Source organism: Macrosteles quadrilineatus, unplaced genomic scaffold, assembly GCF_028750875.1.
Source record: "Macrosteles quadrilineatus isolate MER2022 unplaced genomic scaffold, UCM_ALF_1.0 Scaffold_15__1_contigs__length_3749704, whole genome shotgun sequence".
Taxonomy (NCBI): Eukaryota; Metazoa; Arthropoda; class Insecta; order Hemiptera; family Cicadellidae; genus Macrosteles; species Macrosteles quadrilineatus.
The window spans coordinates 858,145-872,958 of record NW_026542608.1 but is presented as its reverse complement, the minus strand read 5'-3'; the positions used below and the strand labels follow the sequence as shown (position 1 = coordinate 872,958).

At 34.1% G+C, this 14,814-nt stretch overlaps 1 protein-coding gene across 3 annotated transcripts in view; it reads right to left on the bottom strand.

The window, feature by feature from the left end:
• LOC129005057 (spastin-like) overlaps window positions 1–14,814 on the bottom strand; it is a 59,613-nt gene that overhangs the window by 27,234 nt on the left and 17,565 nt on the right. For all 3 annotated transcript variants that reach the window (XM_054433836.1, XM_054433834.1, XM_054433835.1), the window contains 2 exons: window positions 13,678–13,935; window positions 6,697–6,887 (listed from right to left, as the gene is read on the bottom strand). In XM_054433836.1, coding sequence (XP_054289811.1) covers window positions 6,697–6,887; window positions 13,678–13,935 — 449 coding nt within the window. The remainder of the gene's footprint in view (window positions 1–6,696; window positions 6,888–13,677; window positions 13,936–14,814) is intronic.

Below are 14,814 nucleotides of genomic sequence, written 5' to 3'. Positions count from 1 at the left end.
GGAAGACAACTAATTAAAATGAAGTGCGAAAGATTGGTCATGAGAGTGCTCAATGCTTGAAGCATTATCCGTTTGTTTGAGGTGCGGATTTTCAAGCTTGTAGAACAAATAAATATTATACAAAGTAGAAGGGCAGGGGTGAAATTGACTGAAGTGACGGGATACCCGGTGGATTTTCGGTGACTGGATTCCAGTGGTATGCGGTAAAATATATAGTGACTGGCTTAGCAGCACAAATTTTACGTGACTGGCTTTCCCGTGCAAATGCGGTGGTGACTGCATTAGCATAGCAGTTTTTACGTGATTATATTTTAGTATTTTTAAGAAAAAAAGAGATATATACATTCAGAAATGTCTAGGCTTAAGATATTTACCAATATATATTATATATATATCATAGTCTTGAAATATATTGGGGGGTGCAACTGACTGACTTCCAGTGTATATTTCATGTGACTGACTTCCCGGGCGCGGCCGTGTATATATATATATATATAAATATATATATATATATAAATATATATATATATATAAATATATATATATATATGAATTTGAACGGATGGTGTTTTTGACCTCTGGGGACCTCAAAACGAAAAAGTAAATCGGTCCCGGGTCTAGGTCTTACCATGAGACCTACGGTAATAGCTTATTCCCTATATGGGAAATTCGCTAAAAAGAGTTAGTTACAAAAAAAATTCATCAACTGAATAAGGACAAAGTAGTTCCAAATGTTCCCTAAGTAGTTTTTTAAAAATATCCATCTTTTCTGTTGATTTGATTTGGTTAGGGAGGTGGTTGAATAGCTTCCTACCCATATACAAAGGTGCTTTCTCATAAATAACTGTTTTATGGATAGGGAACTGAAGAGTGTTTCTATGTCGAGTGTTATATGGATGTTGGTGATTTTGTGATGAGAATGAGGTCAAGTGTTTTTTTAACAAATATACATAGTTGATATATATACACAGCATGAATTGTTAATAGTTTCAAATGTACAAACAGAGGACGACAAGAAGTACGAGGTGCAGTGTCAGTTAAAACTCTTATGGCATTTTTTTTGAAGAATAAAAAACCCATCTATGATCGGAGAGCTGCCCCAAGATATAATGCCATAGCAAGCCCTGGACATAAAATAGGAATGGTAAACAGTCAAAGCAGCATTTAGTCCCGTTGTTTTGAAGATGACCCTTAATCCAAACAAAGCTTTGGCTAACGATTTAGTCACCTGAACTGAAATTGATGTTCTGTCCATTTTAAATGTTCATTCATATACAAACCCAGAAATTTAATGTTTTCTGAAGCCTTGATTTGTTCCCCAGAATCCAAGCTGATGGTTACCTTTTCTGTATTTAACTGTGGATTGTGAAAATGAAGTAAGTGTGTTCACTTATAACCTAGTAGTAAAAAATTAAAAATGTAACTTTCTACATAGGGATCAAATTTTGTTTATGTATATGTCGAGTGGGATTATGGATACATTTATGCCGATGCTTGATGGCAAATCTGTGCGTGTAGACCTTCAATTTGAGACCTCAATCATGAAAATTGGTCGGGTAGAAGAGCCAAACGAACTCGGAAATACAATACAATACAAATCATCTTTATTCATCAAGTATTTTATAGCAAATACATGAATTGCGTTACAGAAAGGAAAAGAGAAACAAAAAATTAGGTATAAAAGTATCCTAAATAATAGATTACAAACATAAATTAAAATATAACATATTTCTAATCATTTAAATTCCAAAACTCTTCTATTGAATATAATGATTTAGATTGCAAATAGTTTTTCAATCGTTTTTTAAAGTTGCTGTAATTATGTTCATTAAAAATATTTTTGGGTAGGCCAAATAAAAATTTTTTGCCAATGAAACTGGTTTTTTTCTCAAATAACTTCAATCTGTGTTGTTCTACATGCCTGGTGTTTCTTAAATTGTAACTGTGAAAATTTTTAGTTTGATAATCTGAACTTTTTACATGTAGAATAGTTTCAAAAATGTATAAATCATAGATGGTCATTATACCCAATTTAGAAAAATACTTTTTAACTGATTCTCTGTTTTTTATACTAAAGATAATTCTAAGAGCTTTTTCCTGTTGACGTAGAATTTTGTCCAGTTTTTTTTTTTTGTGGTACCACCATATAAAGCTATTCCATAAGCTATATGTGAATTTATTAAAGCAAAGTAGACAGTTTTAAGAGTTTCAATGCTTGAGACACGGGACATTTGTCGCAAAGCATAAATACCTGTTGTAGATTTTTTTACCACATGTTTCACATGCTCATCCCAGGTCAAATGCTGGTCTAATATTAGACCAAGGAATTTAGTGTGCTCCACTTGATTTAATTTTGAACCATTAAGATATATATCTGGTTGTAATTTTAATCTTGATTGCCTTGTGGAGAAAGATAAAATATTTGATTTATTTGAATTTATTAGTAGATTTTTGTTATTTGTGAATTCATTTACTGGACAGTAAATTTAAAAAAGACTTTACTTCCTCTTCTTTTTTAGATTTACCTGTAATTGTTATGTTTGTATCATCTGCATACAGACATACAGATCCTCCGGCATTTACAACTCCTGGAAACCCCCTTATGTAGCAAAGAAATAACAAGGGACCCAGTATAGATCCCTGTGGGACACCGTACTTTACTGTTTTGAAGTTAGAAAAGACATTTTGCGTGTATGCATATTTGCAATTTGGATAGTATGATGTATGTCGAATTTGAACAAATTGTTTAAATACTATCTGAACCAATTATATTCTTTATTATTTATGTTTAGGCCATGAAGAGTTTCAAGTAATTTATCATGTGAGACACTATCAAAAGCTTTAGAAAAATCCAAAAATATTCCAATAACTTTTTCATTGTTGTTAATTGAGTTGATAACTGATTCAATGAAGTTAATGCTAGTAGTGGTTGTGGATTTTCCTGGTCGAAAACCATATTGCTCTTGATCCAGCAACTGGTTGGATTCCAAGAAATCCAACAACTGGTTGCATACAACTTTTTCAAGGATGTTTAAAAAAAAAACTGGTAGCAATGATATTGGTCTGTCTGTAACTAGAAGGATCATTGGCATCCTCCTTTTTAAAGACCGGTATTATTTTAGCAATTTTTTGTTTAGAAGGAAAGATACCGCTAATTAAAGATAAATTAACAATGCGTGTTAATGGTCTTGAAATAATTGGGAAAACACGCTTAACAAGGGTAATTGGAATATCATCTACTCCTGTTGAAAATTTATTTTTTAGTAATTTAACTATCTTTTCAATATCTTTTTTATTGACTTCTTTAAATTTGAAACTACTTTTAGGCTTTTGTAAATTTATTAAGTTTGATTGTGAAGTTGTATTTATGTTAATATTAGGAAGAACTTGATCTTCCACTAGGTTTGTGAAAAAATCATTGAATATGTTTCCTACACATGTGGAGTCCGATTCACACTTACCATTTAATACTACTTTAATGTTCTTTTCTTGTTTCGTTTGTTGTTAATCTCATGATTAATAATTTTCCATGTTGATTTAGACTTATTGGTTGAATCAGATATTTTTCTGTCAAAATATTGCTTTTTCTCGTTTAATATTTGGACTTTCAGTTCTTTTTTTTACTGGTTGACTCTATGTTTTAGGGAATCCGTTTTTAGATGTCTGTATTGCTTTTCCAAATCTGCTAAATATCCTTTTTTATGTTTTATATCATAGGAAATCCAAGCATTTTTATTGTTATTAATTTTTTCAGTCCTTAATAATTTAGGAAAAGTTGTTTCAAATGCATAAGAAAACACAGAATGAAAGGCATCATATTTAGCATCTACTGGGGCTTGGTACACCTCCAACCAGTTTTCATTGGCTAACAAAGTTAAAAATATATCCACATTAGTGTCTGAGTAACACCTCCTATTAACTTTATTTACACACTTGGGTTTATCATTTACACATAGAATTTCAAACATCTGTCCATCATGATCTGAAATACATGTTATAATACCAGATATATTTGTTTTTTATCAGTTATGTTTGTAACAATGTTGTCAATGGCAGTTTCTGACTCTGACGCCACTCTAGTAGGGAAATCAACTTTATATTCCAAGTTATATGATCTTAAAACATTAGTAAAAACAGAATAAATTTTATCATTTTTTAATACATTGATATTAAAATCGCCTGCAATAACAATATTATTAAATTTACTAGTTAAAATACTGCACATAGAATCAAGCTTATCCAGAAAACTTTCAGTCTAGCATTGTATTGGAGATCTATAAATACAAACCAGTACAGTACAAACCAGGAAAAGAAAAACCAAAATTTTTAAATATATAAGATTGTAATTCCCTTATAACCTAGTAGTTAATTAAAATAAAAATAAAAATTAAAAATGTAACTTTCTACCTTGGAACCCTGATGACCAATGAACAATAAAATATCTTGAAGTATGCCTGGACAAAAAACTTAATTTGAACTACCACGTCAATAAAAAACTGTCCCAAGGTTATGCACGCCTTCCAAAGCGTTCTAATCTACAAATCAATAATTCGGCCTTTGATTACATATGCAAATCCCCTATCCCTTATCTGGGGATTAGCTATATCAAAAAACAAACTCTCCAAAACTCAAGTGATTCAAAACAAAATTCTAAGATTAGCGGAGAATGCTCCCTGGTTTGTTAGAAACAAGCATATACATGAAGAGCTAGGAGTGGAGTCTATCTCGGCCTTTATTGAAAAAACCACCTCAAAATTTAAAAATTTCTAGTCGAAGGCTCCCAAGATCTATTGGATGAATGAAGCCTAAAGAAGTTTAAATATATTTCTCTAAATTAATTATGTTACAGGGTGTCTCAGGTCTGGGCGAACCCACGATGTTATTATTAATTTCTTGTTTATTTTGTTAACACTTATGTGAATAATGTCATCATTGAACCAGAAATAAATGCTTTAAAAAAACAAATGTAACCACAAAACATAAAGATAACATAGATATGGTTTACATAATCAAAGATATGTAAAACTATTATTAATGATAATGACCATTTTAACAGGAAAAATGTAATAAGATAACTTAAGTCTAAACAAAAGTATTCTGAATAATAATCTAAGGATGACACCCAGCATTTGATATTATGTATCCGTAAAGTTTATACTGAATCTGTTTTGCATTTTCATATTTGTTTTTTGAAATATTGGAAATTTAAGTACCGGTAAGATATTTTTTATATTTCATCAAAGAAATCCTGAGAGACAAAAACGGATTGCAGCATTGAGTTCAGCATAAAAAAGTAGTTCAAAATGATGGGTCACAACACCACCTTCATATTTAAATTAATTTATCACATTTCAAATGGCAGATCCAAGATGGCGGCCGAAAAAAATACATCCGTCATAAGCAAGTGATAATACGTCGACAATGAATGGTGGTGTATACTTATCTTTATCTAGCACTATTTTGAGATTATGGTTTTAGTTTGTAAATGCACAATGTTAAAATGGGCTAAAAATAAAGATATAAAACGTCCTCATAACTTTAGAACGGATCAAGATTTTTAAAAACTAATTGCGGCATTGTAATCAGCGTAAAATTCTAGTTTGAAACAATAGGTCACAATCCTACCTTTACATTTGAAAAAAAAATGTTGTATCCAATATGGCGGATCCAAGATGGCGGAAATGAAGTAATTACTACACTACAATGATCTGACGTGGTCCGAAGTTGATATTTTAAGAAATGTAGAAAAAGTAGGGGGGGAACTCATTTAAAATTCACCCTGTATATAGATACATCATCAGTGATTCAGGAAATTCAACCACTTCACTCCGCAGTCCAACTAGGATCAGACCAGAACTACTCTTTTTTTCATGGTCAGTTTAGGGGATCTCACTGTGACCGGGTATGTATGATCGGTGTGCGTAGGCGATGCTAGCGCGACGTGGTGCCAGATTTCAGAACTTTATGCACACGCACACTATAGACAAACCAGCCCAAATGAGAACCACCTCTTTTCGGCAAACTTCGGGTATTTCCGTAATCCTAACAAGCTCAGGAGGACCAATCAGAGGCTTTGGCGTTCCGAAATTCACCATCCCGGATCTCGAAGCGCCAACGGATCTCACTATGCCGTTGTGTAAACAAACTGCGGATCTCGTTTCGACACATTTGTAAGAGCACAGACACACACAGCATCACTTCAAAAACCACTTTTTTGGGTCCAGGGGGACCCAAAACAAATATATCCACTCAAAACTCAAACTCAAAAATGTTTACGAAAACAATACTTTCTCCATATACGTATAGGGAGAGAAAGTAAAAACGACCTTGTACGTATTGATTTACATGAATCTTAAGTCTTAAGTCTCTTGACTCTTAAATCAACTGATTCAGAACTTAGAATGTTGATTCAGAATTAATCATTCACTCACTTTTGATTGTATAGAGAACCCATTCTTTACTTAAACTAAGCACAAAACTGTGATTGAAATTAAATCTAATCTTCTCACTTCTCATGGGCACAAGCGTGTAAGCAATTTTGTGTCTCTAATTCAGCTATCAATTGTGTTACTTGCTAGATGACATAACAAAACCTAGACAGTAACATCTCAGCAAAATTGAGACAGTATTTTGAATTACAATTCACTCAGGGGAAATCTATGAAGAAAACCCAAAATGAGAAGATTGTCTCAATACCTGAGAACAGCCTCGTCCAAGTCGTAAGGTCGGTTAGTCGCTGCCATTACAAGAACTCTCTCATCTTGGTTGGATGGTAGACCATCAAACTCAACCAGGAACTCTGTCTTAAGCCTCCGTGACGCCTCATGTTCCCCCTCTCTCCGCTCTGATAGAACACTGTCTACCTCATCCACAAAGATTATAGAGGGCTGCAATGGTAGAAGGTGTTAATTGTGACAGACTCAAATGATACTTAGATCACTATTTAACAAGATGACCTGTAAAAACTATAATATTGAGTCCAAAACTTGTCAAAACCCAGATTAAAAGGCTTTCTGATTGATTGATAAATGCTGCTACAACATTAGGGACTTCTTAATCTATAATATTAAAACGAAACAGGGTTTTTTTATTTCACGATTCTGAATCAACCACTTGACCGATTTTCATGATTTTTGTGTTGAAAGAAAGATAATTTTGAGAACTAGGGAATGTCGAAGCCATAATTTTAATTTAGGGTTTCAGTTTTTTAGAAATTAAGTTTCAATTTTTAAAAAGTCTAGCAGCCGACGCTAGCAATTCAAAGTATTTTCAGTGCTGGTTAAACCATAGACAAAAAGAAATAAATATAGACTGTCAGCTGTGCTGCGGTTAGCGTAAATTCCGGCGCCGACCGCTAGGGGTAATGTGTAGTTACGGCGCACACCGCTGCATCATCAAGCGCTAGCGACCGTTTCCATAACAACTTGGTAGTTGGGAGTAGTGTTGCCAACTTTGGAGGAATTCCCCGAAATTGGAGTTTACTGACTTATTTAATATCAAGCAATAAATTAATTTAACTGCCATCTTTTATTGTATTTTATTAGACATAACTTTGTTGTATTTTTGTGGTTTCATTACACTGATTCAAAGTATTTCAAAATGGTCTTGAAAAGTTGGGATTTAGTCTTTAATTTGATATCAAAGTCGGGAAACTTCATGATTTTACCTCAATCGCACTAGACGATCCCAACGTTTCCGTGACGGCGCAAGACGATGATGATGTCTACACGACCGCGGGAGATGTTCTTACACCGCGACCGTGCTAGAGGACGTTTTCGTGACCGCGGGAAAAATGATCACGTCTTTTCTGCGATAACGCAAGACGATAATGTCTACAATTTTTCCTACTAAAAATTGTAGCACTTCGGCTAACATCCTTGTTCATTGTTTGTGGGAATCTTCATATTGTAGCTGTAGGTGTTCTTCATTATATAGGTTGGTAACGATGGTATTTTTTTTTTAAATCTCTATTTCTTATACTTGGTGGCGTTCTATGACTTTGCTATGTTCCACGGCTAACAAATCGGCTCTTTCAATGATTTCTCAAGAAATACAGTACAGTGTCAATTCAATGTTCTTATTTTGATAATAGATCAAATTGTCCAGGCTTTCTCACTTTTTCCATTGTAATATCATAGATAAAACATACTCCCTTAGTAGATTTCTCATCCTTATGGAACAGCTGAAGACGATTTTATTGTTAGTTCTGTACGGTATATGTAGAGGTCGTGTTTTGTTTACAATTTGTTTCCCCTTATTACACTCATTTAAAACAAGGTTTAACCAAATAATACAATCTTTTCATAAACAATAACTTGTCCCCTAGTTGTATAACCAAACAGTAAATCACAAATCAAGAAATTAACCATAAAATAATAGAAACAAAGTTTCGTCGACACTAGCGCCCAGTGTGGCGTACATGAACTAGACACGAAAAACGTGCTTCAAAATTTACAATGAGATGAGAAGTCTACTTGTGTTGGTTGGTCTATGGTAATATGTATGCAAACCCAAATTCTAAGAGTACAATTTCAAACAGGTCAGGAAGATTAAATTTTTTTCAGGACGCATTTCCTAGACTTTCAACTTAAATATTAACAGCAATTAATTATTCAGCTGATCATAAAGTAAACAAATATGTTCTTCATTAGGATAACAAGGTAACATTAAAAGCCACTGGGGCAGAGCCCAAGGGATAAAATAAATTTAAGATCAGTTTGAAAATAGACGCGACACGCTCTTTCCAATGAGACGTCAATGGTCAAAATCGGTTAAGAAACGGCGGAGGAATTTAAAGGAAAAATTTCGTGTTGGCGTATTAATTATACTGTATAGATATAGATAGATATATAAATACGAATATTGACATTCAACACTTGGAAAGCCACAGCAATACGTAAACGGTCGAGCGGCTGATAGGAAGCGATATAGTAGTAAGCATTTCGTTTGCAAGAGTGGTAGTGCTGGTAACAGCTGGCGAGTAGTCGACGACGGCATCGAATCGAATACCGATAACCGATATCGAACGGCGATAACGCTCTAGCGGCAGATCACGAAACCTTTCTTTGACAGTCTATATTTACTCTATTGTCTATGGTTAAACTAACAACTGATTATAAACTGTCATTGAAATGTTTATGTTACAAGTTGTTTGTATACAAAAATATTGTTCTTCGGTGTTGGCCTGCATACTATTTCACTTTAAAATTTAGTTTTTTTTCTACCGTGAAGGATCTGCTTTATCAGGAAATGTGTTACTTTGATCTATACATCTCAAACAGTTTAATCAAGTTTTGTTGTAAATGCAAACTGTGTAAGTAAGTTATTTAGTTTATGCCATGAACATTTCATCTCATATTTGGGAAATCTTTTTTCAGAAATTTATTGCTTAATCGTTAAAGATATAAGTGGTTTACGTGTTGATACTTCTTTTTTAGCGAATTTCCCATATAGGGAATAAGCTATTACCGTAGTACTCATGGTAAGACCTGGACCCGGGACCGATTTTTTTTTTTTGTTTTGAGGTCCCTAGAGGCCAAAAATAGCATCCGTTCATATATATATATATATATGCATATATATATATATTTATATATATATATGTGTCCGTTAGCGCGATAACTCGAGCAAAAGTGATCCGATTTTGATGAAATTTGGTACAAACGTGTAAACCTACGTTTATTCGAACGAGTTCGCGAACCAGCATGATCGGACCATGGGAACGGGGGTTTATGGGGGCTTTTATGGGGTAAAAATGGGGTTTTCCCATTTTTGACCCAAAAAACTTAAATTTTTGCAATTTCTTTCCAAACTATTTTGTAGAGCTTAAAAAAACAAATAATTTAGTATATTGAAGCGTTATAATGCGCCTAATGGTTACGGAAAAAATTCAAAAAATTGTAAATTTAAAATTCCCATGTTATTCTTATGGAGGATAAGTAAACTGTTGTAGTTTGCTTATTTATTAACATATTTTGCCCAAATTTGGAAAATGTTTTTATTTCTTACTAGAACATTTTACATCAAAAAACACTTTAACCCTCCCTGTTGCAGCAAACCTAAGTATGTGTTAAACTGATTCAATTTAAATAGGGAATAAATGTGATATTTTTAAGGAGACATTTTAGTGTAAATCCAATCAGGCAAATGGAAATTCGCTTAGTCTGCAGGTTTGCTGCGGCGGGCGTATTATGTATGTCCGAATGTATGTGAGTCATACTATAATTTTGATTGGTAGTAATGAAAGTGTCAATTGGTGTAGTAGGTCTCTTAAAACTGTCCAATGAGCTGCAAGGTGCAGTCGAAACCAAAGTCGACTCATTCCATACCATAACTCTCCCCGTAGTATTGAAAAGTGCAGACAAAATATACAGACCAGTTCAAGATAACGGAGGTCGAGATAAAAACAAACAGAGAGCTAAAAGAAATGTGTAAACACCCAGATATAGGGGTGCTTTCCAGAAGTAAAAGGCGTGGATGGGCAGGCTATGCGTGGTGGATAGGAGATAAATCAACTTTTAAAAGTATATTCTACAGTACCACAAGATAAAATACCACTTGGAAGACCAAGAATTAAGTTGAAAGACCAAGTTATGAAATACATCCTCAGACCGGGATCTAAATTAGAAGAGACAGGGGATGGAAGAGAATGGGTGGCCAGAATCCTCATAAGGTGTCAGTCTGAGGTCACAGAGGTTAAGGTGCGGCAAGTGCATATATAAGTGGTATATGCAATAGTAGCAACTCTACTCAATACCAGTATGTGCGATCGGTCTCCAATCTCACTTAAAGTCTTTTCAAATCGACGCAACTGCAATTTTATGGTAAAATTATGGAATTTAAAATGCATATCGCTATATATTAGGTCTATAATCGGATGGAAGAAATAGGTAGTCACGTGACATTTGTTAATAAGGTCAACAACTAAAAATAACAATTAATTGTTAATTAGGTTGTTTTGGGGGCAGTTGGCCCCCATTAAAACTGCCAGAATTTGTCACTGTGCGTGTAAACTAGATGTTCTGAACTATTCCGTTTTAATTGACTACTCGATTCCCGTACGTAGGACGGGCCAACAGCTCGTCTATAATATTAAAACGAAACAGTGTTTTTTTATTTCACGATTCTGAATCAACCATTCATTTTTGTGTTGAAAGATAATTTTGAGAACTAGGGAATGTCGAAGCCATAATTTTAGTTTAGGGCCCCAGTTTTTTTAGAAATTCAGTTTTAATTTTGAAAAAGTCTAGCAGCCGACGCTAAGATTCTAAACTAGCTTTTGGCATAAAATAATTTGCTTAACATAACAGCTGTAAACATTCAGCTTTTGTGTCACAAATTCAGCATTTGGATAAAAATGTAAAGACATACTTAGGGTTGACTTATTTATACTATGTGTAATGCTAATCATTGATACGTTCAATTCTTCTGTAAGAGGATGACAGATTATATACGTAGTAGAATACTAGGATGTTCAAATTATTTTTTTAAAGCAATCTTTGTAATATTCGATTTGTTTTAGAGCAATATAATTTGTTTTAACTAACAGCTGGTTAAATATAAACTATGGAACTATGAGGTTCTCTTATTTTGTCATTGATCATAGGAAATAAGTAAAATTAGTAGAGATAATTATACCACAGTTTTAACCAAAATTAATTAAACCACAGTACAAATCAAGGCTTTGTACACGAGTCTTAATAAAAAAAGGATAAATGCAAATTATTTTACTGCTACACTTTTCAAGGAAAGATTAGAAAAATAACAATGTTTATATGTTTTAATTCTTCATGGTAGCTTTTTGTTTACAATTAATGTTTGTCTGCTTTAACTTTGTTTGGATTAGGCCCGGAAATATTGATGTCATATAAAGAAGATAAAGAATAATCAGGAATCACGATTTTAAATTACCACCACAACCTCAGCCGGGTTTTATACAAAGATAAACAGATGGATGACATAGATTGAACACAACGTCAACATTGACCTAGGATACTGCAATTAGACAAACCATCCTTTTATGAAATCGTGTTCAGTTGTGGTTACGTTTGGGGGCGCCTATATCAGTGCCCCCAAACGTGAAAATATCACTTTTATTTCAACTATGAATATTAGTTTAAATTAACTAATATGGGAAATTACGATGTACATTTATTCAATGAGGGTGGGTTATTATCAAGGATAGAACCATAGATAAAACATACTCCGTGTTGGTTAGTCTATGATAGAACTGATAACGGTATGGATAATAAACATTGACAATTACGTCATTAGCTTTACTAGCGTGTTAACTTTTTATATTCCTGCTACATGTGACCAGTTCTTTTTTTCAAATGAATGTTATTTGAACCAAACAGCTGCTTCAAAACAAACTGTTATTGTTTTTACTTTTCTTTGTTTACGCTTATTTATTTAGCAATTAATGCAGTGAAATTGATATAAAGGATAGGTGTGACGATTAGTTTTGATGTTAGGACACCAAAGTTAAATTATGTGTACTGTGAATTTTATTGGATATTATCGTTTTATTTTAGGTTGTTTCTATTCAGACCTACTGGAAATTGTGTATAGTAGTTGTAGTGATAATAATTATGGAAGAGGCAGGTATGCTATGGAAGGTGGTATCGTTGACTAGGTCTATACACTTCTCAATTGACTATTACTCTCTCTACTGTAGGCTGCAAATCTCACACTCTTCACATCGTAAAAATTGCAGAATTGCTGTTTTATTGTAAAATTATCGGATTTAAAATGCATATCATATAGGCCTATGATGGAATCAAAACATATTTGGTCACACAACATTTGTTTACAGGATGATTTTTCACATTAAAACTGCAAGAAACTTTGTCTTTATATGTGTAAACTAGCCGATCTGAATTGTACATGGTTTTAACTGACTACTGAATTCCCGTACGTAGGACGGGCTAACACCTCGTAATACAATTAAATCTACATTTAATACCTTGCTAGTTGTAATAATTAATTTTTATTAAAAGGAAAATATTAAATAGCATCATTACTGACAAATCATTCGATTCATAATCACAAGCTCTGACCAAATAAATAACATGACGCATTGTTAAATAATTGTTATGTTGAATTTTAGCCTCCTGATCGCATTTAAATACTATAAATTGGTGTAAAATACCTGCATTTATGCGATCTTGTTTGTAGCCGAGTTGCTACTGGTTTTGTCATGTTCTTATTTATGTCCGTGTTTGTCTTTTGTTTATTTATTTATTATCTATTGATAACCTTCGAATGAAGCGAGAAGACATCTTAACTGCCTGAAGATGACTCCAATGTGAGTTGAAATCGGTAGCAACTCAGCTACAAACAAGATCGCATAAATGTAGGTATTTTACACCAATTTATGGTAAGTAAATAACTGTTGTGAATGGCAGCCTCTGAAATTGTGTTACATTATATACCTAAGTTTTATTTTTCATCTACCAGTTGACTTATCATCCCTTGCAGCTTGCAATTCTTATAAATAACTATTATAACTATAAATTCATTACAAATGTTAGTTTGTTGCTGAGACACTTCTTGTAAATACATTATTTTCTAAGTGTATTTTAATTTTTACCCGATCGTACAAAATTTTTAATAGAGCACTGCATACCACAATACTCTTCTAATGTTTAATTGTATTGAAATTTCTAATAAACTTACTTGTAGTTCTCGAGCAACCGCGAAAAGCGCCCTGACTAGCTTTTCACCCTCACCCACATATTTGGAAGTAAGACTTGCTGCACTTATGCTGAAGAAAGTAGCATTGCAGGCAGTAGCAACAGCACGAGCCAACAACGTCTTGCCGTTACCTGGTGGTCCAAACAGCAGAAGTCCACGGGCAGGTGTGCGTAGCCCAGTGAACAATTCTGGCCTTAGCGATGGCAAAATGGCCATTTCCTGAAGAGCTTGCTTGGCAACCTAGAGGTAAAATACAGAACTGCATTTACAACGATAATTTAGGAATTTAATCCATTGGGTAAATGTGTGTAGTTTATAACAACCTTATAATTTGTGGTTGGGAGTGAAAGCCCTATCAAATTTATTTTACTCTGTATCATATATAAATTGGAACATTACATTGTCCCCTAATTTGAAAAAAAAATTACATTATATACAAAACATCTTATTATACATTAGGTCTGTGTGTTTTTATTTTTTTTATTATTCCTCGATACAGCACTACCTGATCCAACTTGGGGACAACACCCTTGAGAGCCATGAACTGTGCCAAGTATTTATCAGACATACCTCTTGTCCACCAATATCCTCCCATTGTACAGGGGAGCTGCCCTCCAACACCTCATCAAGCACTATCTGAGCAAACTTGGGGTCAACACCCTTGAGAGCCATGAACTGTGCCAAGTGTTTATCAGACATACCTCTTGTCCAGCAATATCCTCCCATTGTACAGAGGAGCTGCCCTCCAACACCTCATCAAGCACTATCTGAGCAAACTTGGGGTCAACACCCTTGAGAGCCATGAACTGTGCCAAGTGTTTATCAGACATACCTCTTGGCCAGCAATATCCTCCCATTGTACAGAGGAGCTGCCCTCCAACACCTAATCAAGCACTATCTGAGCAAACTTGGGGTCAACACCCTTGAGAGCCATGAACTGTGCCAAGTGTTTATCAGACATACCTCTTGTCCACCAATATCCTCCCATTGTACAGGGGAGCTGCCCTCCAACACCTCATCAAGCACTATCTGAGCAAACTTGGGGTCAACACCCTTGAGAGCCATGAACTGTGCCAAGTGTTTATCAGACATACCTCTTGGCCAGCAATATCCTCCCAT